The sequence below is a fragment of the Dipodomys ordii genome, unplaced genomic scaffold (genome assembly GCF_000151885.1).
Source record: "Dipodomys ordii isolate 6190 unplaced genomic scaffold, Dord_2.0 Scaffold117, whole genome shotgun sequence".
NCBI classification, from domain to species: domain Eukaryota; kingdom Metazoa; phylum Chordata; class Mammalia; order Rodentia; family Heteromyidae; genus Dipodomys; species Dipodomys ordii.
The window spans coordinates 1,156,560-1,180,625 of record NW_012267333.1 but is presented as its reverse complement, the minus strand read 5'-3'; the positions used below and the strand labels follow the sequence as shown (position 1 = coordinate 1,180,625).

The 24,066-nt window shown below is 56.4% G+C and overlaps 1 protein-coding gene across 1 annotated transcript in view; it reads left to right on the top strand.

The window, feature by feature from the left end:
- Positions 1 to 426: 426 nt before the first annotated feature.
- Dagla (diacylglycerol lipase, alpha) overlaps positions 427 to 24,066 on the top strand; it is a 24,700-nt gene continuing 1,060 nt past the window's right edge. The window contains exons 1-18 of the mRNA XM_013028985.1: positions 427 to 521; positions 901 to 1,112; positions 2,623 to 2,724; positions 3,348 to 3,486; positions 7,158 to 7,245; positions 9,603 to 9,737; positions 10,905 to 10,982; positions 12,340 to 12,464; positions 15,604 to 15,757; positions 16,110 to 16,193; positions 16,290 to 16,367; positions 16,805 to 16,885; positions 17,539 to 17,681; positions 17,928 to 17,996; positions 18,845 to 18,917; positions 20,345 to 20,541; positions 21,759 to 21,888; positions 22,229 to 22,416. Coding sequence (XP_012884439.1) covers positions 427 to 521; positions 901 to 1,112; positions 2,623 to 2,724; positions 3,348 to 3,486; positions 7,158 to 7,245; positions 9,603 to 9,737; positions 10,905 to 10,982; positions 12,340 to 12,464; positions 15,604 to 15,757; positions 16,110 to 16,193; positions 16,290 to 16,367; positions 16,805 to 16,885; positions 17,539 to 17,681; positions 17,928 to 17,996; positions 18,845 to 18,917; positions 20,345 to 20,541; positions 21,759 to 21,888; positions 22,229 to 22,416 — 2,171 coding nt within the window. The remainder of the gene's footprint in view (positions 522 to 900; positions 1,113 to 2,622; positions 2,725 to 3,347; positions 3,487 to 7,157; positions 7,246 to 9,602; positions 9,738 to 10,904; positions 10,983 to 12,339; positions 12,465 to 15,603; positions 15,758 to 16,109; positions 16,194 to 16,289; positions 16,368 to 16,804; positions 16,886 to 17,538; positions 17,682 to 17,927; positions 17,997 to 18,844; positions 18,918 to 20,344; positions 20,542 to 21,758; positions 21,889 to 22,228; positions 22,417 to 24,066) is intronic.

The window sequence follows — 24,066 nt, the reverse complement described above, 5'->3', positions numbered from 1 at the left end:
CTCCGAGGCAGCCACAGGGTCCTGTGTGCATGTGTGCGTGCATGCTTGCACGTGTGTGTGTGCGTGTGTGTGTGCGTGTGCATGCGTGTGTGTGTGTGTGTGTGTGTGTGTATGCTGCTACTGGGGCTTGAACTCAGTGCCTGGGTACTATCCCTTAACTATTTCATTCAAGGCTAGCCTTGAACCACAGCTCCACTTCTGGCTTTTTACTGGTTCATTGGTGATCAGAGTCTCATGGACTTTCCTGCGCTGGCTGGCTTCAAACCTCCATCCTCAGATCTCAGCCTCCTGAGTAGCTAAGAGTACAGGCATGAGACCCCAGTGTCCAGCTTTCAGAGTCTTTGTGTGTGTGTATGTGTGTGTGTGTGTGTGCTTGTTTTCAGGAGGTGAGCGCCAGGCCCGCTGAGCCTCCCCGAGCTGCCAGCCATGCCCGGGATCGTGGTGTTCCGGCGGCGCTGGTCTGTGGGCAGCGATGACCTTGTCCTGCCAGCCATCTTCCTCTTCCTCCTGCATACTACCTGGTGAGTCCCTGGCTGGGGCCACAGGCCTGGAGGGAAACTTTCTGACCATCTGCTCCTCCCTGCCTGACCCTGTCCCACTCCCTGGAGAAACCCTTGGGGTTCCCTGGACCCTTGGGGGGCAGTACCCACATGGAGACACCCCTTTCCTGGCTGTTGCCACCCCTGTACTGAACATGACCACCACGGCTGCGTCCCCATGCTGCCATGGAGCTCCCTGTTCTTATTTCTCCTGGACTTGTGCAGGGGGGAGGGAGAGAGGGAGATGCCTGCCGCCCCGCCCTTCTGCCAAGCCTAGGCTGGGCAGGGCTGTCCTACCAGCCAGGGCTGGCATAAGGCAAGTGCCCAGGCTTTGGGCCTTGCTGACCTGGGCCCTCCGCAGGTTTGTGATCCTGTCCGTGGTGCTCTTTGGCCTGGTCTACAACCCGCACGAGGCCTGCTCCCTGAACCTGGTGGACCACGGCCGCGGCTACCTGGGCATCCTGCTGAGCTGCATGATCGCTGAGATGGCCATCATCTGGCTGAGCATGCGCGGGGGCATCCTGTACACGGAGCCCCGCGACTCCATGCAGTACGTGCTCTACGTGCGCCTGGGTAAGGGCTGCTCCAGACCTCCCTCTACATCCGGGTCCTCCTGTGCTCATTCATCCCTTCAGCCCAGAGTCACTGGGCATGGGTTCAAGTGCCAGACCCTGAGCTAGCACAGGGGCGGGTTAGACCTGGGGGCAGGTAGAAACCCTCCCACTGTATGTTTTGTAAATAAAGTTTTATTGAAACACACCCTTGCATATATGCATCCTCTCAGGCTGCTCTGATTCTCCTGTGGCAGAACTGAGCATTTGCTTCTAAGACTGTAGCACCTCAAAGTCTAAAATATTTGCTTTTGGGGGGGCTTCAATTCAGGGCCTGGGTGTTATCCCTGAGCTTTTTTTTTTTTTTCTCTCAAGGCTAATGCTCTACCACTTGAGCCACAGCTCCACTTCTGGCTTTTTGTTGGTTAATTAGAGATAAGAATCTATGCTCCACCCAGCTAGCTGGCTTCAAACCACGATCCTCAGATCTCAGTCTCCTAAATAGCTAGGATCACAGGCGTGAGCCACCGGGCCAGCCTCCCTTCTATCTTAAAACCAGAGCATCTCTGTGAAGCTCACTGGTTTTATGATCCTTTCCAAACAGCCCCGCCCTTTCTTGGGAAGCTCCCCCTCCGACCCCCTACCCCTGCCCAGTCTCAGTTGCCTCTCCCACTCTGTGTGTTAAACCCAGGAGCAAGTAGTGGCAGCATCATTTGGTAGATGAGGTCACTGGGTTCCTGCGTATTCATGAGCTCTCTCAAGGTCACCCAGCTAGGGAAGGATAGAAATGTTTCCACATTTTCTTCCCAATCCCTGGTCCAGGCCCTGGGCTTGGTGGTGCAGACATAAGCAGCCTGGTTGCTCCTTATGCATCCCCTTTCAGTTCCAAGGTTTCTTGCCCTTTTCATGGGATAGACACTGATTTAATCTCAGGTGGTCCTGGGACAGGGTTGTTACTCCCGTCCTGTAGACGAGGAAGCTTAGCCTGAGATGCACACGCATCCCACACAGGTCCCAAAATCCTGAAAAGATAAGAGAAACACTGGGTGCCGGTGGCTCACACCTGTCATCCTAGCTACTCAGGCTGAGATCTAAGGATCACGTTCAAAGCCAGCCCAGGAAGAAAAGTCTCATAGACTCTTATCTCCAATGAATCACAGAAAAATCCAGAAGTGGATCTGTGGCTCAAGTGGTAGAGCATCAGCCTTGAGTGAAAAAACTCAGGGATAGCACCTAAGCCCTGAGTTAAAGCCCCAGTAGGGGCACATAAACACATCAAATTAATCAATTAAATAGAGCCGAGCATCTTCCTCATCCACCTTTGTAGTCACCTTCACAGAACAGACTGGGGGACCTGAGGGCACAAGGCCGGGGGCCCAGCACAGAATAGAGGAGGAGGGATGTCCTTGGGGCCCACAGGGGACCCCCCCCACTTCTCACCCCAGCAGCAGAGCTGGCCAGAGGGCTCAGGGCAAGGTCTCTGGGAGCTTCCCCCATGGCCACACTTCAGCCAGGGCCTGCTCTCCCCGCAGCCATCCTGGTGATCGAGTTCATCTACGCCATCGTGGGCATCGTGTGGCTCACCCAGTACTACACCTCCTGCAATGACCTCACTGCCAAGAACGTCACCCTGGGTATGTGTGTGTCATTCTGTTTCCCAGCCAGCTCAGGGGGCGGGGCCTCTGGGGGCGGGGCCTCTGGGGGCGGGGCCTCTGGGGGCGGGGCCTCTGGGGGCGGGGCCTCCAGGGGCCAGGTGATGGGACTGTGCTCCACCATCCCCTTGGGGACCCTGGCCTTAAGTGGGCAGTACTTGAGCTCAGCGTCTTCTTCATCGCCCACAGAGCTGCCTGCTCCCCGAATCAAGGTGTGTCTTGGGGTCTATGTTTGAGGAAAGTTGGGCCCCAGGCTTCTGAGCTGGAAGCTATTTGGAGGCCAGAAGTCACCAGGGCCCCTTTCTTTTTTTTTTTTTCTTTTTCTTTTTTCATGGGTCATGGGGCCTGAACTCTAGGCCTGGGTGCTGTCCCTCAGCTCTTCAGCTCAAGGCTAGCGCTCTACCACTTGAGCCACTGTGCCACTTCTGGCTTTTTCTGTTTATGTGGTGCTGAGGAATCGAACCCAGGGCCTCATGCATGCAAGGCAAGTGCTCTACCACTGCTCCACCTTCTCAGCCCCTAGGGCCCCTTTCGTAAACACGGTTGATGGCCCAGGGACATGTCCCCAATATCTCCACCTCTTGTCACTTCCTGTCACCCCACAGGGATGGTTGTCTGCAACTGGGTGGTCATCCTCAGCGTCTGCATCACCGTCCTCTGCGTCTTCGACCCCACGGGCCGCACCTTCGTCAAGCTGAGGGCCACCAAGAGGAGGCAGCGGAACCTGAGGACCTACAACCTGCGGTCAGTCAGCTGACTGGGGAGTCATGGGCAATTCCCTCTGCTGATCAGCAGGCAGAGCTGAGGCCTAGCCAGGCTGTGGGTGTGTGAGAGAGACTTCCCCTCTGCCTGCCTCCGTGTCTTTGTCTGTAAATCGCAGTTCCTGCCCCCACGGGGTTGTCTGGAGACTTACATGAGATAACATATACAAAGCAGTGTGGCCAACATCGTAAGAGGCTCATGCCTGGAACAGCTTAGGAAATGGCAACAGTGGCATCATCAGGAGTCTGTAGCTCACGCCTGTAACCCTGGCTACTCAGAGGCCTGAGAGCTGAGGATCTCGATTCGAAGCCAGCCCAGGCAGGATAGTCCATGACACTCTTATCTCTAAGTAACCAATGAAAAAAAAAAAAGCCAGAAATAGAGCTGTGGGTCAAGTGGAAGAGGGCTTGGATCAAAAAAAAAAAAGCTAAGCAAGAATGGAAGGCCCTGAGTTCAAGCCCCAGCACTGGCACATGCTCACAAAAAGAATAACTGTCATTATAGTAGGAGACATTAGAAATCTAACCAAACATGGACAGGGTAAGTGACGGCTGCCCATGAGGTAGTTGTCACTGGCTTGTTCATAACAAGGATGGAGAAACCGAGGCACAGATGGGTCATGTGACCTTTTTGAAGCTATGCAGCACATCTGTGATGAGACTGGGAACTAAGCGTTCAGGGCCCTCCCTTGTCCAGTAGGCTGTGGACTGCCTGGGTTTCAGAGACTTGGAGGAAGTTAATCCAGGAGGACTTCCTGGAGGGGGTGAGTTTTGTGTGGGTTTTTTTTGTTGTTGTTTGTTTTTTTGCCGGTTGTGGGGCCTGAACTCTGGGCCTGGGCGCTGTCCCTCAGCTCTTCAACTCAAGGCTAGCACTCTACCACTTGAGCCACAGCGCCACTTCCGGCTTTTTTTTCTTTTTGCTTATGTGGTGCTGAGGAATTGAACCCAGGGCCTCAGGCATGCAAGGCAAGCACTCTATTACTGAGCCACCTTCTCAGCCCTTGTGTGGTGTTTTTTAGGAAGGGGAAGGCTGTGCCTGTGCTGACTCGGAGAGGGAGGGTTTGACTCCTGTTACTTAAAGAAGAGGGTGGGGTGGTCACCATAACCCCTGAGAATTAAACTCCTACTGTGGCACAGGCCCCCAGCACTGAGCTCGGCAGAGGGGGACCCGTTAATCCCTTCTGCCAGCCCCAGGACAGTTGTGATCCACCAAGAAAGGTTGCAGTGGTGCCAGGGTGGTTGAAGTGGGTCCGGATCCCCAGCTCAGTGCAGCCGGCTCAGCATCAGGCCCAGCAGCCCAGGCCCCACCCCTTAGGCCTTCTCCCCACCCCCACGCCTCCATACTGGGCTCCCCATGGACTTTCTTCCAAGTCAGCTCATCAGAGACACACCCAGGCCTGGGCTTGTCACCACCCAGTCCCAAATGTCAAGTCTCAAAGCCAAGGCCCTACAGCCCATTTCCCCTCCCAGCTGAACTGGCCAACACCCTCCCCCTCCCCCACCCGGATGCCACTCTGCTTGGGCCTGCCCCCACCTGACCTGGTTTCTGGCCTCCCAGGCTCTTAAGATGCTGCCTTTAAAGCCCAGGGCACACAGCCCCTTGCTAGTGGCATTAACAGTTGCTATCACTTTAAATAGAAAACTTTCTATGGCGCCCACCTGGCCTGTTGACTCTCAGCTACTCAGGAGGCTGAGATCTGAGGTTCATGGTGCAAAGCCAGGAGGCAGGAAAATCTGTGAGTCTTAGCTAATTAGCAAAATAAATGCCAGACATGGAGCTGTGGCTCAAAGAGTAGGGTGCTAACCTTGTGCAACAACAACAAAAAAGCTACGTAAGTGACAGCACCTGGGCCCCGAGTTCAAGCCCAGGTACCACCCCCCCCACCTCCAAGAAAAGAAAGAAAGAAAGCTTTCCATGGTTTCTAAACCGTATGAAGGTGGGTAAGAGGCCAGAGCCTCCAGGCCCCTCTCCCTGGGGTCTCCCCCACTGGCTATGAAGCTACCATGTTTTGTGTCATTTTATTCCAAGCCAGGACATTTTCAATCCAGCAACTTCCCAATGTAGAGACATGCTCACCCTACCACCCCACACCTATTTTGGTTTGGGTTGGATGTTGGGTATATTGTTAAAGGCCTTGACCCTGACTCTTTCCAGCAAACTGGTGGAGGCTAGGGAGAAGGGGAACTTTCCCCAGCACTGCTCCCAGAGCCCCAGCTTTAAGTTTTTGCAGAAGGAATGTCTGTCCTTCTTCCTCTTTAGTGGACTGTTGGAAACCATGACTATCTGTCCAGACTTGGTATGTGGCCCCCTACTTAACTAAACCTGTCACCAGCCCCACACGCTAAGATCAGCTGCCCCTGGTGTCTGTCAAGGGTACTGCTGTGACGGTAGAGTGCTTCCATCTGGCCACAAGCCAGGCAGCAAATCCTCCTTGTTATTACATTTGCAAGTCCCGTTGGGTTAGAAAACGTTAAAGATCTGAATGCACTGGGACCCTAGTTTGGCCAGTATACTGTCGCCTCATCAAGCCCCTGGAAGAGAAGACATTGGCTCAGGATACAAGGCTGCCTGAGTCCCCAGGGGCAGCTGGTCCTAGGACCAGTTCCTAAGCACCTCCTGTAGCTCTGGACGACCCCGTTTTCTCCTCCTTCTGGAAAGCTGCCTTGCGGAGCCAGGGTTAAAGAGTGCTGAGCAGACCCTGGCTGCACAGAGAAAGCAAGCAGCTCCAGACAGCCAGACCCGCCACTCCTGATCACTGCTAAGTGCCGTGAATGCACTGGAGGGCCAACCTCTCCGGCCCCCTTGACAGCCCCAGCAGCAGGGCAGCAGGGAAGCCAGCCAGCCCCTTGTTCAGTTGGAGACTGCTATGTATATTTGATGTTGCTGCCATTGTTAAGTTCTTCTAAGTGGAATATAATGAGCTTCTGCATTCGTTTGTGGGGGGAGAAGGGGGGAAACGCAGATCTGTGTGACAGGTCTGTCCCAGCCCTTGGAACAGAAGGACAGAGAGACCCAAGCCTGGCCACCTCTCCCAGAGCTCCTGGTTGGAGCCTTGGGACAGCAGAGCCGTCTTTTACTTTGGCGTCATAATTCTGAAGCCCCTCCCCAGGCACAGCCTTGAGTCAGTCTTCTAAAAGTCAGGGAGCCCCCCTCCCATACCCCCAAACCAATGACCCATGAATTTTCTTTTTACTTTTTCTGGTCCTAGGACTTGAACTCTGGGCCTTGGTACTGTCCCTGAACTTTATTTATTTATTTATTTTTATTTTCCTGCATGAGGCTAGCACTCTACTACTTGAGCCACAGCTCCACTTCGGGTTTTCTGGTAGTTCACTGGAGATAAGAGTCTCATGGACTTTCCTGCCTGCACTGGCTTCAAACCAAAACTCTCAGATCTCAGCCTCCTAAGTAGCTAGGATTACAGGCATGACCAGTGCCGGGCCAGCTCACGATTTTAAGCCAACAGGAGCCCCCTCAGGGAGTGCCTTGGATGGCTGAAACCTGGGTCACTGACCACCCAGCCTTGGCTAGGCCTGGACCCTGTTCCCTCCCCAAGCTTCTCTGCTGCAGCCCTTTAGGAACAGGCTGCATCTGGGCCCAGCTCGTGTGCTCCAGCCTCTGACCTGGCATATCCGGTCTCTCTGTCTCCACAGGCACCGCTTGGAGGAGGGTCAGGCCACCAGCTGGTCCCGGCGGCTCAAAGTATTCCTCTGTTGCACCCGGACCAAGGACTCCCAGTCAGTAAGTACTGGGAGGTGGCTCCCTGCAGGCCCATGCCCGGCGATGCAGACCCTTTTACCTCTTTGGCAAAGCAGGGTGGACAGGATTGGGCAAGAGGTACTGGGCTTTGCGTGTGAGCAGGTGACAGCCTGCTTGTACGACGGTCTGTTCTCCATTGACCAGCTCCCCCAGCCGGGAAAGCAGCTGTCCACTTGCTTTGTCAAAGGAACAGAAAGACACAATGCCTTTAGTTTCGGACAAATGCTCACGGGTCAGGCAACCTCCAGACAAGAACAGTGGGTCCATTTGTCAGCAGCAAATGATCTGGAAAGTCTGGACTCACTGTCAAGTGCTCTGCATGGGGCTGGACATCAGTTCAGTTGATGCAAACAGAGATCCAGACATACGAGTACTGTGGAAGGAAAGCACAGTCAGCCACAGATGGCCCTGAGGATAGAAAAGAGACAGGACTTAGCCTATCATTCAGTTTTGCAGATTAGGCAGTTGGGGGTGTGATTTGCTCAGTTTCCCCCCAGCAAGTGAATAACAGAGCTAGTGAGGTCAGAAGACCCCCTTGTGCCCGAGAGCAAAGTGCGCTCCTCAGAAGCCACTGGAAACTTTGCCGCCAGCAACTCCTGGTGAGCCATGTGGTCAGGGAGGCCATAGAGGAAGACCCAAGGCACGCTGGGCAGGTGGGTAGCACGTCTGGGGTCTGTCCAGGGAGGTCTGAGGGGTCACAGGCAGTCATGCAAGGAGTGGTCCCCTGATAGATGGAGGCTAGGTTTGTCAAGGCTGATGGAAGGTGCTCGTGCCCCTCCTGGACCCACGTGTAGAGATGGGGTTGTTGTTTGAGCTTGAAGCCAAGGACATATGTCTCAGGGGAGTTTCTGAGTATCAATCCAGGTAGAAATGGACTGCCCTAGGAACAGGTCCAGTCCAAGTGCTTTTAAAAAATAAACAACAACAACAACAAACTTTGGGGATGGCAGGGCTAGGGACTGAACTCATGCTTGCTAAGCAAGCACTCTACCATTTGAACATTGACCAGTCCCTTTGCTTTTCCTTTGTTTTCGTTTTTTTTTTTTTTAATAGGATCTATAAGCTTTTGCCTAGGCAGGCCTTCAACAGTAGACTTACTTCTTCCTCTCAAGCAGCTGGGATTATAGGGATATACTACCACCCTTGGCTCTGAGTAATTTTTGTCTGTTGTTAGTTTGGGGATTTGCTTTTTGGTTTATTTTGGGGAGGGGGATCATAATGGTTTTAGATACTAGGGCTTGAACTCAAGGCCTGAGCATTGTCTCTTGGCTTTTTCTGTTCAAGTCTGGTACTCTATTACTCAAGCCACACTCTACCTCTGGCTTTTTGGTGCTTAATTGGAGATAAGAGTCTCATGGACTTTCCTGCCTGGGCTGGCTCCAAACTGGGACCCCCAGGGGTTTCAGCCTTTTAAGTAGCTAGGGTGACAGGTGTGAGCCACCGGCTCCCAGCTTCTGAGTGCTGTCCCATCGATTTAAAAATCTGTCATTTACATAAACCATATTTCCAAGTCTAGCGCCTCAGTCCCTCTGGGCCGCCAGCTGGAACTGTGGGCAGTGGCCCACACTGTGTGTGGCCTTCTTGGGCCTTTGAGTCTTCAACTTTAGATTTCTTTTTTTCTCTCTCTCTTTCTCTCTCTTCCGCATGCTAGACATCCCAACAGGAGACCAGAGAAGCACGGCCAGTTGCTGAGTTTGTTCCCCTTTGGCATCTTCCGGGGCTTCAGGCCCCAGGGTAGCGAGAGGCAGGGAGTCTCAGAGCCACTGACAGTGGGACTCGTCTTTACCTATGTCCCTGCTGAGGACAGGGCCTGGAGGAAGCAGAGAGGTCACTGGTCCAGCAATCACACCCCTTCTCAACCACATCATGGGCACCACTGAACATTGTGTGTGGGGCTCCAGACCCTCAAGGCTCCAGAGTCTTTGGCAGGGGCTGGGGAGGGAGTGCTTCCAGGATCCTGGATGGTGGGGTGATTGCTGAATGCTTCCTATGGCTTCTCTGCTCGACACAGCCCGTGGAACAAGCTGAGCCATGGCACCTTGGTTCCTAGTTTGGGAAGGAGCAGTGGCTCCAGCTGGCTCCCAGGCTGGGTGGATGCTTGAGCCGCGTGCTGGCATCTAGAGCAGAGGCCTGGGCCGTGGGAGAGGCTCAGTGTGGCTGACTCCCGCCAGGCCTGCAGGAACCGGGGCGCTCGAGGTCGCAGCTGCCCAGAGCCAGCTGGGCGGGCCTGGGCCGGACTGCGCAGGTGCCACAGGACACCTGCCCTGGGGGATTCACTCCGGGTCTCTCGGCCTCTTCTGTCCCTCTGCCGCTGCCCCCTGCCTTCCTGAATCTCACAGGATGCCTACTCGGAAATCGCCTACCTCTTCGCCGAGTTTTTCCGGGACCTGGACATTGTGCCGTCTGACATCATTGCTGGCCTAGTGCTGCTCCGGCAGCGGCAGCGAGCCAAGCGCAACGCGGTGCTGGACGAGGTGAGGGTGCTGGGGCCCCCGCCCCGCCTCCCGCCCCGCCTCCCGCCCCTCCCTGTGGCCCCGCCCCGCCTCCTGCCTCTCCCTGTGGCCGCCCCGCCTCCTGCCCCTCCCTGTGGCCGCCCCGCCTCCTGCCCCTCCCTGTGGCCGCCCCGCCTCCTGCCCCTCCCTGTGGCCGCCCCGCCTCCTGCCCCTCCCTGTGGCCGCCCCGCCTCCTGCCCCTCCCTGTGGCCGCCCCGCCTCCTGCCCCTCCCTGTGGCCGCCCCGCCTCCTGCCCCTCCCTGTGGCCGCCCCGCCCGCCCGCTCCCGCCTCCTGGGATCTTCAACTCTCTCCACTGGCTGCTCTCCATCACTGCTAAAGAAACGCCCGGGTGCCTCCTGTTTGAGTGACTCCCCGTCTGGACTGTCCCTTTTGGGCCAAGCCCTTTTGGGGCTTGAACTTGGGGCCAGGGCACCACTGCTCTACCACTGGAGCCAGAGCTCCCTTCCCGCCTTCTTGGGAGATTAGAGTCTCACGGACTTTCCCGCCTGGGCTGGCTTTGAACTCTTTGATCTTCAGAGCTCAGCCTCCTGAGTGGCGAGGATTACAGGTACCAGCCACTGGTGCCTGACCTACTTTTTTCTTTATTTTCTCCAGTTCTTTGCCTGTAGCCAGCCTCAATCTGGGATCCTCCTAACAATGCCTTCCACGTGGCTGGAATTACTATAGGTTTATGTTATGATATGCAGCTTGTTCTTTGAGATGGAGTCGTTTTGTATTTTTTTGTCTCAGCTGGCTATTAAACCACGATCCTCCTAATTTCTGCTTCCCAAGCAGCGGGCATTTCAGGCATGTACCACCACGCCCCACCTTCCAAGGATTTCTAATCACAGGGACCCCTGGTGACCATTGCCAGCCCGGTGCTTTTGACCTCTGGCTTTACTGCTCTATCCCTGCCAGCACACCAGTTCCGGCTCTGCCAGTCTGTCCCAATTCCCTTTCCCCTGGGTGTGGGCCAGGAGTCCCCTTGGGGCTTGGGGCTCTGGGTTGAAAGGGAACAACTAGAAATACAAGGGAAGTGCTGCCTGTTGCATACCACCCACTCACTGTCTGGGGCCCTGGGATCTTTGGGAAACAGGGGGTGCCCAGGGCCGCAACCTCTTTCTCAGCCCTGTGTCTGGATTTGTCAGGCAAACAATGATATCTTGGCCTTCCTATCCGGGATGCCAGTGACCAGAAACACCAAGTACCTGGACCTCAAGAACTCGGTGAGTCACAAGGCCCCGGCCCCTCCATCCTCTTCTCCAACTGCCATCAGGCCTCCCAGAAGCCCCTCCTCACATCACCCCCAAGTGCCCCCCACCCCACCCGACACCCTTCACCAAACTATTGCACCGTGAGCTGGGAAAACCACTGCTAGTGAGAAGTGCACTGGGGCATAGCGGGCTTCCTAGAACCTTCTCTCAAGTGCCTTGGGTTGAAATCCCAGGGCTTAAAGAAGAGCCGGGCCCATGGCACCATGCCCAGCCCAGGGCACTGTGGTGCAGCCTCAAACCATAGCTGGCAACAGGAAGACCGGCCTTGTTGCCGAACCACAGAGCAAGTCCTCGTCCTTCTGAGCTGGTCCCCGCCCTGGGCACACACCCCACCCAGAGCTCCAGGGGACAGTGAGGGCATGAGGGAGTCCTAAGCCCAGCCCCACGAGCACCGGGCCCAGCACCACCCTTGGGTGATCTCTGTCTGTCCTTCAGAAAAGCCTAGGTTTCCTTCTGCTCCACTCACCAAAGCCCGCGTAACAGGTGCTCCTGCCAATCTCCACGGCCTGGCCTGCCCCGCTAGGGGAGGGGCGGGGCAGGGCAGAGGCTGCCAGAGCCCCGCCCACCAGGGAGCTCAGGCATGGCATAATTACCCCTGGGGCACTGAGGAAGGCCTGCCGGCCTGACTTCACGAGATGACTAATCGTCCCCGCTCACTCTGACAAGGTGACTAATTCCCTGTAAGTGCCACCGTCCTCCGGCGCCCAGGGGCACGTGGAACTGACTGGCCAGGACCCTGTGGTTCCCAGTTCTGCTCTCTCTCTCTCTCTCTCTCTCTCTCTCTCTCTCTCTCTCCAGCCCAGGATGTTGATAACACAGGTTTCTAGCCACCACACTTTAGACTCCCCAAGTTTCCAACCTGTGCCTTTTTCTGTAGAATGACCCCAATCTCCCTGACCCCTCCCTTTCCCCACCCCCCCAGCCTCAGAGGCTGAGACTTCATGAGTCAGAACAGAGAGAAGTCAATTCCCTGACAGCAAAGCCCTTTCCTGGGACCCCATTGCTAGAATGGGGTTGTGGACCACACATGCTCCCTCCCCCCCCTTTCCTGGGGGGCGGGGGGGAAGCCAGGCAATCGATCTCATGCTCCAAGTGAATTTTCTGTCTCCCAATCATTAATTTAGAGATTGGAGCTACCAGGATGGGACTCAACGGGACTCAGGAGAATACATTCCCTGGGCACATGTGTATGTGGAGGTACCCTGCCTCCTCCACGCCCCCTCCCTGCTGTCCCACCTCCGGGACCAGCTGAGCAGAGGCCACAGACAGAAGGTCTGGGGGCCACCTTCCCCTGCGTCCTGTCTTCCAGCACGAGATGCTGCGCTACAAGGAAGTCTGTTACTACATGCTGTTCGCCCTGGCGGCCTACGGCTGGCCCATGTACCTGATGCGGAAGCCCGCCTGCGGCCTGTGCCAGCTGGCTCGTTCCTGCTCGTGAGTACCCCACTGGGGCCTGGCTTGGAATCCAGACCATCCCTTGCAGCCTGGGGGAAGTCAGTGCACCTCGCGGGGACCTGTGAAATGGGGTGATTGAGACCCTGCTGGTTTTGTTCATTCCCTGCCCCTTCTGGCTGTCTCTGTACACACACACACACACCATCCATTTCCCTTCTATTCACCTCTCTCCATCTCTGGCTCTTCTTCTGGGCACTGCTTTTCTGGAATTAAATTGTCTTGGAAGGGAGGCCTACTCTATGGAAGGTTCTAGAAAGGTATCCAGAAGGCCCTTTAGCAAGAAGCCCCAATTTCTTTTCCCCTCCTGGGGAAGGCCTCAGCCACAGATCTGGCTGCAGCCTGGCTCAGGGCGTGAGGGCTGGGGGGGAGGTCTCTGCATTTCTAAGTGGGCCAGAGAAGGGCTCCAGGAAGGACCCTCTCTCGTGACGGCTCCGCCCTCAGTCCATGCCAGGGAGAAGCAGGACAGCTCCCTGGACTCGTGTTCCAGAAAGGCTGGCCTCTAGGTCAGCTGCTTCCCCGCCCCTCACCCCAGGGACCACCAGAGTCACGCCTGCTCTTTCCTGGGAAAGCTACTGGCTCTTGGGACTTGGTTCTTTTTCTTGTTTTTTCTCTTTTTCTTTTGCTTTTTGTGTTCAGTTGTGGGGCTTGAACTCAGGACCTGGGCTCTCTCAGCGCTTTTGCTCATGGCTAGCACTCTACCACTTTGAGCCACAGCTCCACTTCTGGTTTTCTGGCGTTTAATTGGAGACAAGAGTCCCGCAGATGGGGCTGTGCTTTGAACTGCGATCCTCAGACCTCAGCCTCCTGAGTAGCTAGGATGACAGGTGTGAGCCACCAGCCAACAACGGGCTTCTTTTTCTTTTCTTGTGCTGGTACTGAGGCTTGAACTCAGAGCTTCACACTCTCCTTTGGCTTTTTTTCACATCACATTTTTTTTGCTCAGGCTGGCTTTGAACTAGGATTCTCAGATCTCACCTCCTGAGTAGCTAGGATTACAGCGCGATCACTAGCACCTGGCTCTATCAGCCTTCTCCATACTGAATGGGAGAGACAGAACAGAGCCCTTGGCCCTGAGAGGGTTCAGTTAGGGCAGGGCTTCACCCTTACGAAGCACCTGCATGTGCTGGACCTTTGGTTTCCCAGCATCCCCCCGGGAAGCAGCTGCCAGCCCCCCACTCATACAGCAGGGGAGGCCAAGGGGCTGGTGGGGCAGTGCCCTCCAGGCCTATAAAATCAAGAGGTGACGTTGTCAGGAAGAGTTCCAAGTACAGTCCTAAGTGCAAGGCCGTATCACTACAGAGCCAGGCTCCACCCAGGGGACAGAGGGCAGGAGTTCGGGGCCCACCGTCACCACCACCACCCGCACTTGCCCTGGTGGTATGGAAGCTGCTGGTGGGTGACTGGCCCGGCTCTCTGGTGAGCATTCTGGTTGGCTTCCAGACTTTGGATTAACTCCAGAGTTTCTCCATTGAGAAGCAACAGTTCCATGACCCCTGAGAGAAGAAAAATGTCTCAGTCTCACCAAAATCCTGGTGGTGTTGATAAAATCTCACTGCGCTGGCAGCTTAAGTCAACTGACAACCCAGGTCACTCCCTCGCTAGGCTGATCCGTTGGATACAGGCTCCCTCTGGTGGCTTATATTGGAACTGCAGTCCAAACTAGGGGCTCAGAGCTGGCTCAGCCAGCCATCCTCTTTGGGGAAGCCTCCCCTGTGCCTGGCAGATTTGTACTGGGGACACAGCTGTGATGAGCACAGGGGAGAGCCCCTGCCCGCCCCGCGGAGCCCCAGCTGAGACAATGTGAAGAAAGAAAGTCTATTGTGTGTCAGAGTAGATGGCGCCCCCAAAGGATGCAGGAGATGGGGAAGCTCCATCAGAACATAGCCAGGTAGGCAGAGCCTCAGGCCTCAGTAGGACCAAGGTTCTTAAGCTAGGTAAGGAGGGCACCATTATGGGGTCTGGTTTGACTTCTTTTTAAAGGGTCACGGTGCTGCTGAGTGGAGAACCCTGGGCAGCTGTGGATGAGGGAGGCCAGGCAGGTACCAGCCTCGGGAGGGACACCCAGGCAAAAAGAGAGGGGAGAAAGCACAGGGAGGAGCTGGTGCTGTACCTGGAGTCAAAGCCCAGCTCGTGGGGGATCTGGGGGGGGGGGGAGAGCTGGTCCCAGGGCCTGGACTTGGAACCGGAAGTGCTTGGAGATCAGATCTGGAGTGGGTTGTAGAGCATGTCCATGGCATTTAGAGCCCAGCACTGGGTGGGTGCAGACAGGATGCATAGCTAGAGAGAAGAGGAGGCTCAAGCTAGACTTGGAACCCTTGGTGACAGAGAACAAGCCAGGGAGGAGGGCCAGTCCAGGAAGAGACTGGAAGAAGAGGCATTTTCAGCCAACTGGAGATGGACCTGTGGGTCAGGGCCTTCTAAGAGATCATGTGTTGGGAGCCAGAAGTGACTGGTGAGTATGATAGCATGATGGTCACTGGGGACAAAGCAAAGATGATTCTGGAGACCAGATGGGACTAGAAATCCAACTAGAAACTGTGCGCCGGTGGTTCACGTCTATGATCCTAGCTACTCAGGAAGCTGAGAGATCTGAGGATTGCAGTTCAAAGCCAGCTTGGGGAAGGAAAGTCCATGAGACTCTTATTTCCAAGTAAGCACCAAAAAGCTAAAAGTGGAGTTGTGGCTCAAGTGGCAGAGCTCCAACCTTGCACCAAAAGCCCAGGGACAACACCCAGGTCCTGAATTCAAGACCCCAGGATCAGCACAGAGAGAGAGAGAGGAGAGAGAGAGAGAAACTAGAGCCCCATCCAGAGAAGATGGAGGAGAAAAATGCCCCATCAAGCCAGGTGCTGGTGGCTCACTCCTGTAATCCCAGCTACTCAGGAGGCTGAGATCTGAAGATCTCAGTTCAAAGCCAGCTCAGGCAGGAAAATCTGTGAGACTCTTATCTCCAATTAACCACTCAGAAAACCAGAAGAAGTGGTGCTGTGGCTCAAGTGGTAGATGAAGCGCTGAGGGACAGCGCTCAGGCCCAGAGTTCAAGGCCTATGACTGAAAAAAAAAAAAAAAAGCCCTATCAGGGGTCCCCGGCCCTGAGCTCATGGCCGCCGCTCCCTAGATGCTGCCTGTGCCCAGCACGGCCCCGATTCGCCCCCGGAGTCACCATCGAGGAAGACAACTGCTGTGGCTGCAATGCCATCGCCATCCGCCGCCACTTTCTGGACGAGAACATGACGGCGGTGGACATTGTCTACACCTCCTGCCACGACGCGGTGAGGGCCAGGCGGGGCCGGGCGGTGCGGTGGGGTGGGGGTGAGGGGCCTGGGGGCCGCTGCAGCCTGCCCGCCGTGGGCTGGGCCGGGGCAGCCCCTCCTCTTCCACATCCCGGGCTGCATCGGGCTCTTCCTGCCCAGCCTTAAGGAAATGAGAAAAGAAAAAAACAAAGCGGGGAGGCCGTGCACTGGGGTGCCCAGAGGTCCCAGGAACCCTGGTCTTGGCAGGCCTGAAGGGGTTCCCAGGCCACAGGAGCCGGAGGATTTCTTAGCCAGGAAGACAGCTAGTGTCATGCTCTCTAACTCTAGCCCCATGCCGGGGTTCTGGGGCTCATGGGCTGCCACCTCCTAGGTCTATGAAACCCCCTTCTACGTGGCAGTGGACCATGATAAGAAGAAGGTGGTGATCAGTATCAGGGGAACCCTGTCCCCGAAGGTATGCTGCCCATGGCTCCCCCGGGGGCCCCTCAAAGCCTCCCCATTCCCATCCTCCTCAGCCTCCTCTCACCTGCCCCTTCTCCCTCCTCCCCAGGATGCCCTGACCGACCTGACCGGCGATGCTGAGCGTCTCCCCGTGGAGGGGCACCGAGGCACCTGGCTAGGACATAAGGTACCCACTCTGTGTGCCTTCAGGGCCCCTGACCTTCTCTTCCCCAGCCCCTTGGCCTGCGTGTGTGTACACACGCGCATGCGTGCATGCATACTTGCGCATGCGCACACCAGGGGACTTGACTGCTGAGCCACTGGGAGAGACTGGTCAGAGAGCTGTGCATTAGTCTGGAAGGTTCCTGTGGCCCATCTCCATGGGATGCCCCCCCCACACACACACACAGCCCAGAACAGGAGTGCCCATTCCCAGGAGGGCAAGGGGGCCTGGGGAGGCTGTGGGGCCCAAATCACACCAGTGTGTCCTGGGCACACTGCCCTCTGAGCCTCTGTCTCCTCCTCTCTGGGATTGACCCCAGGGGAGCATGGCGTAGGGCAGGGTCCATGGGCCTCAGTCACTGTGGTCACCTGCCGCCAACCCTACCCTGTTCCTCTCGCCAGGGCATGGTGCTGTCCGCCGAGTACATCAAAAAGAAGCTGGAGCAAGAGATGGTCCTGTCCCAGGCCTTCGGGCGGGACCTGGTGAGGCGTCTTCCGTGCCCCCCACCCCTCCAGCCTGAGGCCCCTGCTGCCCCTCCCCCAGCTCTGTCCCACAGCTGGAGATGCCCCGTGCACCCCACCCAGGTACCCAGTACCTGCTCCCTGCCTGCTCAGCACTGAGCCGTTTGTTCCAAAAGAAAGTTTAGTGGAGCACTCAAAATAGAGAGCAGAATGACAGCGACACGCAGCAGCTCTGCTTGGCAATCTGAACCCGGACCCCCACCCCATTTCCCACACCCCCGCACAGGCAGCAACTGAGGCCCTGCCAGCTGCCCCTTCCCTGGCCCTGCAGACTCTACACTAGTAGCTTAAGGAAGAGGGAAGGGGACAGGTAGCCTAATGGTTAGCATAGAGGACAATCATAGTAATAAACACTCAGAGATGCAATGCTGAGGAGGGTGTGGAAAATCAGGGAGGGCTTCCCCAAGGAAGAACCTCTGAGCAAGGTTTTGAAGGATGAGTAGGAGTTCGTGAATACAGTCTCCCTAAGCAAGCAGTCTGTGGGGACCAGCATCCATGCAGGACAGACTTGATCCCAGGACTCTGCAGAAAGTCCTCTGCCTCCCTGGTGTCAGCGGGGGCACTGAGCTTGGCAGGCAGCAGGGCACGGCTCTCAGGCTTCTCTTGGTGCCCAGGGCCGCGGAACCAAACACTACGGCCTGATTGTGGTGGGCCACTCCTTGGGTGCGGGCACAGCCGCCATCCTCTCCTTCCTCCTGCGCCCGCAGTACCCAACCCTCAAGTGCTTCGCCTATTCACCCCCCGGGGGCCTGCTGAGGTGAGCAGCCCTGGAGTAGGCTGGTATGACTGGAGCCATCGAGGGCTGGTGGGGCTAGACTGGGGCCGCCCAACTTCCGGTCACAGGGAGGGGCTGGGAATGGCCTCGTGCATGGAGTGTGGTGGGCCCCCCCAGAAGGCATGGAGCTCAGTGGCGTCGCCGCCCACCCCGGGAATGCTGGGGCTCCCGCCATGCCCCTGATCCATGCCTGAACACCTTCCTCCCTCCCTCCCCCTTCTCCCACAGCGAGGACGCCATGGAGTACTCTAAGGAGTTTGTGACTGCCGTGGTACTGGGCAAAGACCTCGTCCCCAGGTGAACCCCCACCCCGGTCCCCAGCCCCAAGCTCCCCACCCCACTCCTCATCTCCCTGCGGATCCTCCTACCCCCAGCACCACCGGCTCACACCAGTCATCCTAGCTACTCAGGCCGGGCGCTGGTGACTCACGCCTGTAATCCTAACTATTCAGGAGGCTGAGATCTGAGGATCACGGTTCAAAGCCAGCCAGGGCAGGAAAGTCCATGAGACTCTTACCTCCAATGAACCACCAGAAAACCAGAAGTAGCACTGTGGCTTCAGTGGTAGAGCGCAGGCCTTGAGCTGAAGAGCTCAGGGACAGTGCCCAGGCCCAGAGTTCAAGCCCCACGACCGACAACAACAATAAAAAAGACTGAGATCTGAAAATTGCAGTTCAAAGCCAGCCCAGGCAGAGGTCTCTTATCTGTGAAACTCTTATCTCCCATGAACCAGCAGGAAAAAAAAAAAAGTTGGAAATGGATTAGGCCAAGTGGTAGAGCATCAGTCTGGAATGAAAAAGCTAACAGACAGCACTTAGGCTGTGAGTTCAAGCCCTTGTACCTGTATGCACACCACACACACACACACACACACACACACACACACACACACACACATATGTATGTCGTTGCTGGCACCCGTACCTTGCTTGGCTCCACCTTTCTTCCGCTCCCCTCCGCCGAGCTACAGACTCCATGCTACCTCCAACCTGGTAGACTGGCCTTGTCAGTGGTAGCCAGGCACAGGCCAGCCCACTCTACCCCCTCACCCCCCTCCCTTATTTCCCTCCACTCCCCTCCCAGCCCTGGCCAGGCCAGACTGACACCTCTCTCTCTCTCTCTCTCTCTCTCTGCCCCTCCCCCAGGATCGGCCTGTCCCAGCTGGAAGGTTTTCGTCGCCAGCTCCTGGATGTCCTACAACGCAGCACCAAGCCCAAAGTGAGCTCCTGCCTGGCATTCTGGCCTTGGGGCAGTCCTAGCTGTCCCTGTCCTGGAGTTCCCCGCTGATCCCCCAGGACAAAGCACAAAGGGCCCCACTGTGGATCTGGAAACCTCAAACCCTCAGTCTCTAAGCTCAGTCTATCCAGCCCCTGTCCTTGGACAGGTGGGGAAACTGAGGCCCAGGCCCAGTGTGGGAGGGCCCTGCCTCAACTGTGTTAGACTTGGAAGAGCCAGGATGGACTACACTGAGCTGTCTGAACTCATCTGATCCTTGAGCGGCCATATTTGGAATGGGCAAGAAAAGCCGTTTATTCTGGGCTGGGAATGTGGCTTAGTGGTAGAGTGCTTGCCTAGCACGCATGAAGCCCTGGGTTCAATTCCTCAGTACCTCATACACAGAAAAAGGTGGAAGTAGTGCTGTGGCTCAAGTGATAGAGTGCTAGCCTTGAGCACAGCGAGGCTCAGGGACAGAACCCAGGCCCTGAGTTCACGCCCCAGGACTGGCAAAAAAAAAATAAAAGCCTTTCTTCAAAGCCTGCAAGGTAAAGCCTAGGCCCCAAGAAGGCTGGGTGCTCTGTGGGGAGGACACAGTCTGCTCCTGTCTTCTGCTGGAGTCAAGAGGAGAGGGCCAGCTCTCCCCTGTCTGTACCAGGTCTTGAGGAATGCTAGCAGGCCATTGGCACCAGGAGTGTGGGGCGAGGCTGGGTGCTGTGGCCCTGGCATGGGCCAACAGCAGCAGGAGCCCACTCAGAATGTCCATGAGGTCGCTCTTCATTGGCCCCATCAGGAGTGCCCTCGCCCCCATTCAGTACCTCAGCCTGTCGGTGCTGTTCCCAGCCCTGGTGTCTGTGACCTTCTGGCGGCAGAGCCCGTGGTCCAGTGCCAGGTGTCAGGTAGTGGGCAGGAGAGCCTAGCTTCACCGGCCTGTGTCTGTCTAGAGGACCCAGCTCTGGGCAAGAGGCATTGTCTCTACCTGGGCTTGACCTGAGCATTCATGGTACCTGGAGTCAAGTATCTGGGACCTGACCCAGACCTGGCCAGGCCTAGCAGGTACAGACTGATCAAACTGAGGTCAGTTCTGCCTCCAACTTGCGGAATGATCTAGAACAAGTCCCTTCCCTCACTGGGCCTGTCTCCCATCTACTAGATGAGGGCTTGGCTGGTCCCCCAGCCCCTTGCCAGCCATGAAATTCAACAATTCCATGTCATCTGTCCTTGGCATCTTATTGGCCATCTGGCCATCGTACACTTCAACCACTGCCTCTTCAGGTGGGCACCGACCTTTAATGCCCTGGCCACAATCCCTTCTGCCCCTTCACCATCCCCCTCCCCCTCACCTGTTGAGCCTTCCTGAGCACCCCAGCCCCGCCCAGCCAGCCAGCCTTGCTCAGCCCCCACTGCCTCTCCCTGCCCTCCCCCCACAGTGGCGGATCATCGTGGGGGCCACCAAGTGCATCCCTAAGTCAGAGCTGCCCGAGGAGATGGAGGTGACCACACTAGCCAGCACGCGGCTCTGGACCCATCCCAGCGACCTGACCATCGCCCTCTCGGCCAGTACCCCGCTCTACCCGCCCGGCCGCATCATCCACGTGGTCCACAACCACCCCGCGGAGCAGTGCTGGTAGGTGACACCCAGGGCTCCAGATCCATGGCCACCCAGGGTGTGGACGGGGGCAGCATCTGGGCACCTCAGTCCACAGTGCTATGCTTCAGCCTCAGTGTCAGTCCTTCCCTGCTGCTCCCCAGTGGTGCCCGCCTGGCCCTTCCACCATGAAGAGTGGATACTGGGCCCAGTGGTGGTGGCTCACGCCTGTAATCCTAGCTGTTCAGGAGATCTGAGAATCACAGGTCAAAACCAACCTAGGCAGGAAAGTTGGTGAGACTAGTATCTAATTAACTAGCAAAAAGCTGCAAGTGGTGGTGTGGCTCAAGTGGTAGAATGCCAGCCATAAGTAGGCAAGGTGGAGTTCAATCCCCAGCACAGGGGCATATGAACACACCAAACACCCCCACCACACACACACACAGTGTGGATGTTGGCCTGAGGATGTAGCTCAGTGTTAGAGGACTTGCCTAACATATGCAAGGGGGGGGGGAGGAAGGAAGCTGGGTGCCAGTGGCTCATGCCTGTAATCCTAGCTACTCAGGAGGCTGAGATTTGAGACTTGTATTCAAATCCAGCTTGGGCAGGAAAATCCATGAGACTCTTATCTCCAATTAATCATAGAAAAAGCTGGAAGTGGAGCTGTGGCTCAAGTGGGAGAGGGCTAGCCTTGAGCACAAAAGCTCAGGGACAGTGATCAGGCCCAGAGTTCAAACCCCTGGTTGGCAGGGGAGGGGAGGGTGGCATCTTGGCAGCTGCTCATCTGTCAGGCCTTGGCCAGCGCACACTTCAGTGTTCCCAGAATTGGTCGGCAGACAGCTGTGGGCCCAACGCTCAGTGAACAGCAAGAGAGGAGCAGGACCCAACACAGACTTTCTCAACTTCATGTTCTTAAAACTTGGGCCTGCTTCGCAGTATTTACTATCTCTCTTGACCAAGAGCTAGCCACTAGGCCTTGATGGGGCTGGAGCAGGCGTGCCCCAGATCTGTAGCAGCTGGAGGGGACAGGGGAAGGAGGGGCGCTGCAGTTTCAGGTCAGCACTTTCCAGGCTCAGAACAGTGCCTGAGTCAGGAGGCCTGTAGCCCTGCTGGCCAAATGGGGCCGGGGGCAGAAGGGGTGGGTGAAGGGGCCTCCAGACCCATCCTCCAACCCCAGCCCTGCTAAGCAAGGAAACACGGCAGAGACACCTGACACCCCCACACATACTTCCCTCTGGCCCCTATGTCCCTCTCAGCTGCTGTGAACAGGAGGAGCCCACATACTTCGCCATCTGGGGAGACAACAAGGCCTTCAATGAGGTGATCATCTCTCCGGCCATGCTGCATGAGCACCTGCCCTATGTGGTCATGGAGGGGCTCAACAAGGTGAGCGGCAGACTGCTCCCCTCAGGGATGGGGAGGCCAGGAGACACCCCTTCCCCCACCCAGGGCCTGTCCATGGCCCAGGCTAACAGGAGGCCCAGGTGGCCACCTGACATTTACCAGACCAAGGGATGGCTCCGCCTCCTCAGCTCCTCGAGGGCAGCCATAGGCCAACCTGTTCCATTTGTGGGCGGGGCATCCTGTGCCAAGTCCCAGGCTTGCCTTGAGGAGCAGAGCCCCTCAGGAGGAGAAGTGAGACCCCCCTCCCCCGACCCACCACACTGCTCTGGGAGCTTCATGTCTGTGGCGCCTCCATGCCAGCCCCCCTCATCCTGCCCCCCAGGTGCTAGAGAACTACAACAAGGGAAAAACAGCGCTGCTGTCTGCTGCCAAGGTCATGGTGAGCCCCACCGAGGTGGACCTGACTCCTGAGCTCATCTTCCAGCAGCAGCCGCTGCCCACAGGACCACCCCTGCCCGCCGGCCTGGCCCTGGAGCTGCCGGCCACGGACCACCGCAACAGCAGTGTCCGGTAAGTCCTGGGCCCTGGACCACCCAGTCCCTTCCCCAGGGGCTGTGGTATGTGTGTGTGTGGGGGGGGTAATGCACATTGGTGCGCATGCCCATCCAGTGTGAGTCCTGGGCTGAATTTCCCTCTCTGCTCCAATCAGCCTGCAACCTACCATCACAGAAGGGGTCTCAGGTTTCCGCCATGTGGGCTGGGGGATTTTGAGGCACCACGCAGACCTGCAGACTGCAGACATACAGATTCACCCATTCTCACTTAGACTCAAACAGATGGACATCTGCACTCACACATGTGTGTGTATGTATGGACTTGCATTGGAGCCTGCACAGTCATAACATATGTGTATGTACCATTTTTAGCCTTGAGTGTATAGATTATTACAAATGCACATACAGATCTACAGGACACTCTTGGACAGGCAGATATGGGTACAAATGCGTGAATTACCTGTGCTAGGCACACAGGCATACAGGCATCACCCACACACTGCTCATGCTCACACATACTGTTAGGAGGATTGTCCTGCCTCTGGGATCCTCTCCCAACCCCCAGGAGGCGCTGTGGTCACAGATCCTTCCAAGAGATTGCTGAGGGGAGGGGCCGCTGCTTCCTGGTCCTTGGTAGGGACCCTTGAACAGCTCTTCCTGCATGCAGACATTTCTTGTGGCAGCTCTGTGCTTGACCCCAGTAAGCACTACAACCACCCACTCCTCTATCCCCTGCAGGCTGGTCTGCAGAGCCAGTGCCCCAGGGTTCCCCATCCTGCAGAGGGCTGCACCCCTGGGAAAGGCAGGGGGGCCCCAGGATGAAGAAGCAAATGAAAGGGGTCTCTAGGGTGGGAGTTATTACTGGGACTTAAAATCAGGGTCTTAAAATCAGGAGCTTAAAATCAGGTCCCTGAGCTTTTTTGCTCAAGGCTAACACTCTATCACTTGAGCCACACCTCCACTTCTGGCTTTTTGGTGGTTAATTGGCAATAGAGTGTCATGGACATTTCTGCCTAGGCTGGCTTTGAACCATGATCCTCAGATCTCAGCTTCTGGAGTAGCTAGGATTACAGGTGTGCCTGGTAATAGGAGCCTTATACACAGCAGAGTGGCGCTGGTCTGAAAGTGGAGCTGGGGTGGAGCTACCTCTTGTCCCTGCCTTCCTTCTTCCCTCTCTGTCTGTCTCTGTCTCTGTCTCTGTCCCTCTGACTTTCCTTGGGTCCCTCTATGTTTCACTGTGGCTTCAGTCTTTCTCCTCAATACAGTGACTGGGTCCCCAAGTGGTCTTCTTAGAGTCTTAAAGCCCCCTCTGGAGCCTTAGCCTCTTGAGGTCCCCACTCCAGTTCACCCAGCACCCAACCTTTGTCTTTTATCTTGGATACTTGGGAGTTAAATTTAAAAAAAAAAAAATCACACCTGTAATCCTAGCTACTCAGGAGGCCAAGATCTGAGGCTTGTGTTTCAAAGCCAGCACGGGCAGCACAGACAGTAAGATTCATATCTCCAATGAACCACCAAAAAGTTGGAAGTGGAGGTGTGGGTCAAGTGGTAGAGCACCAGCCTTGACAGACAGTTGAAGGCCCATGGCGGGCACGCATGCGCACACACTGCCCTGAGGGGCTGGTGCCCTTCCTCGTCGGGAGGGGAGGGATGGGGGGTGGAGGGA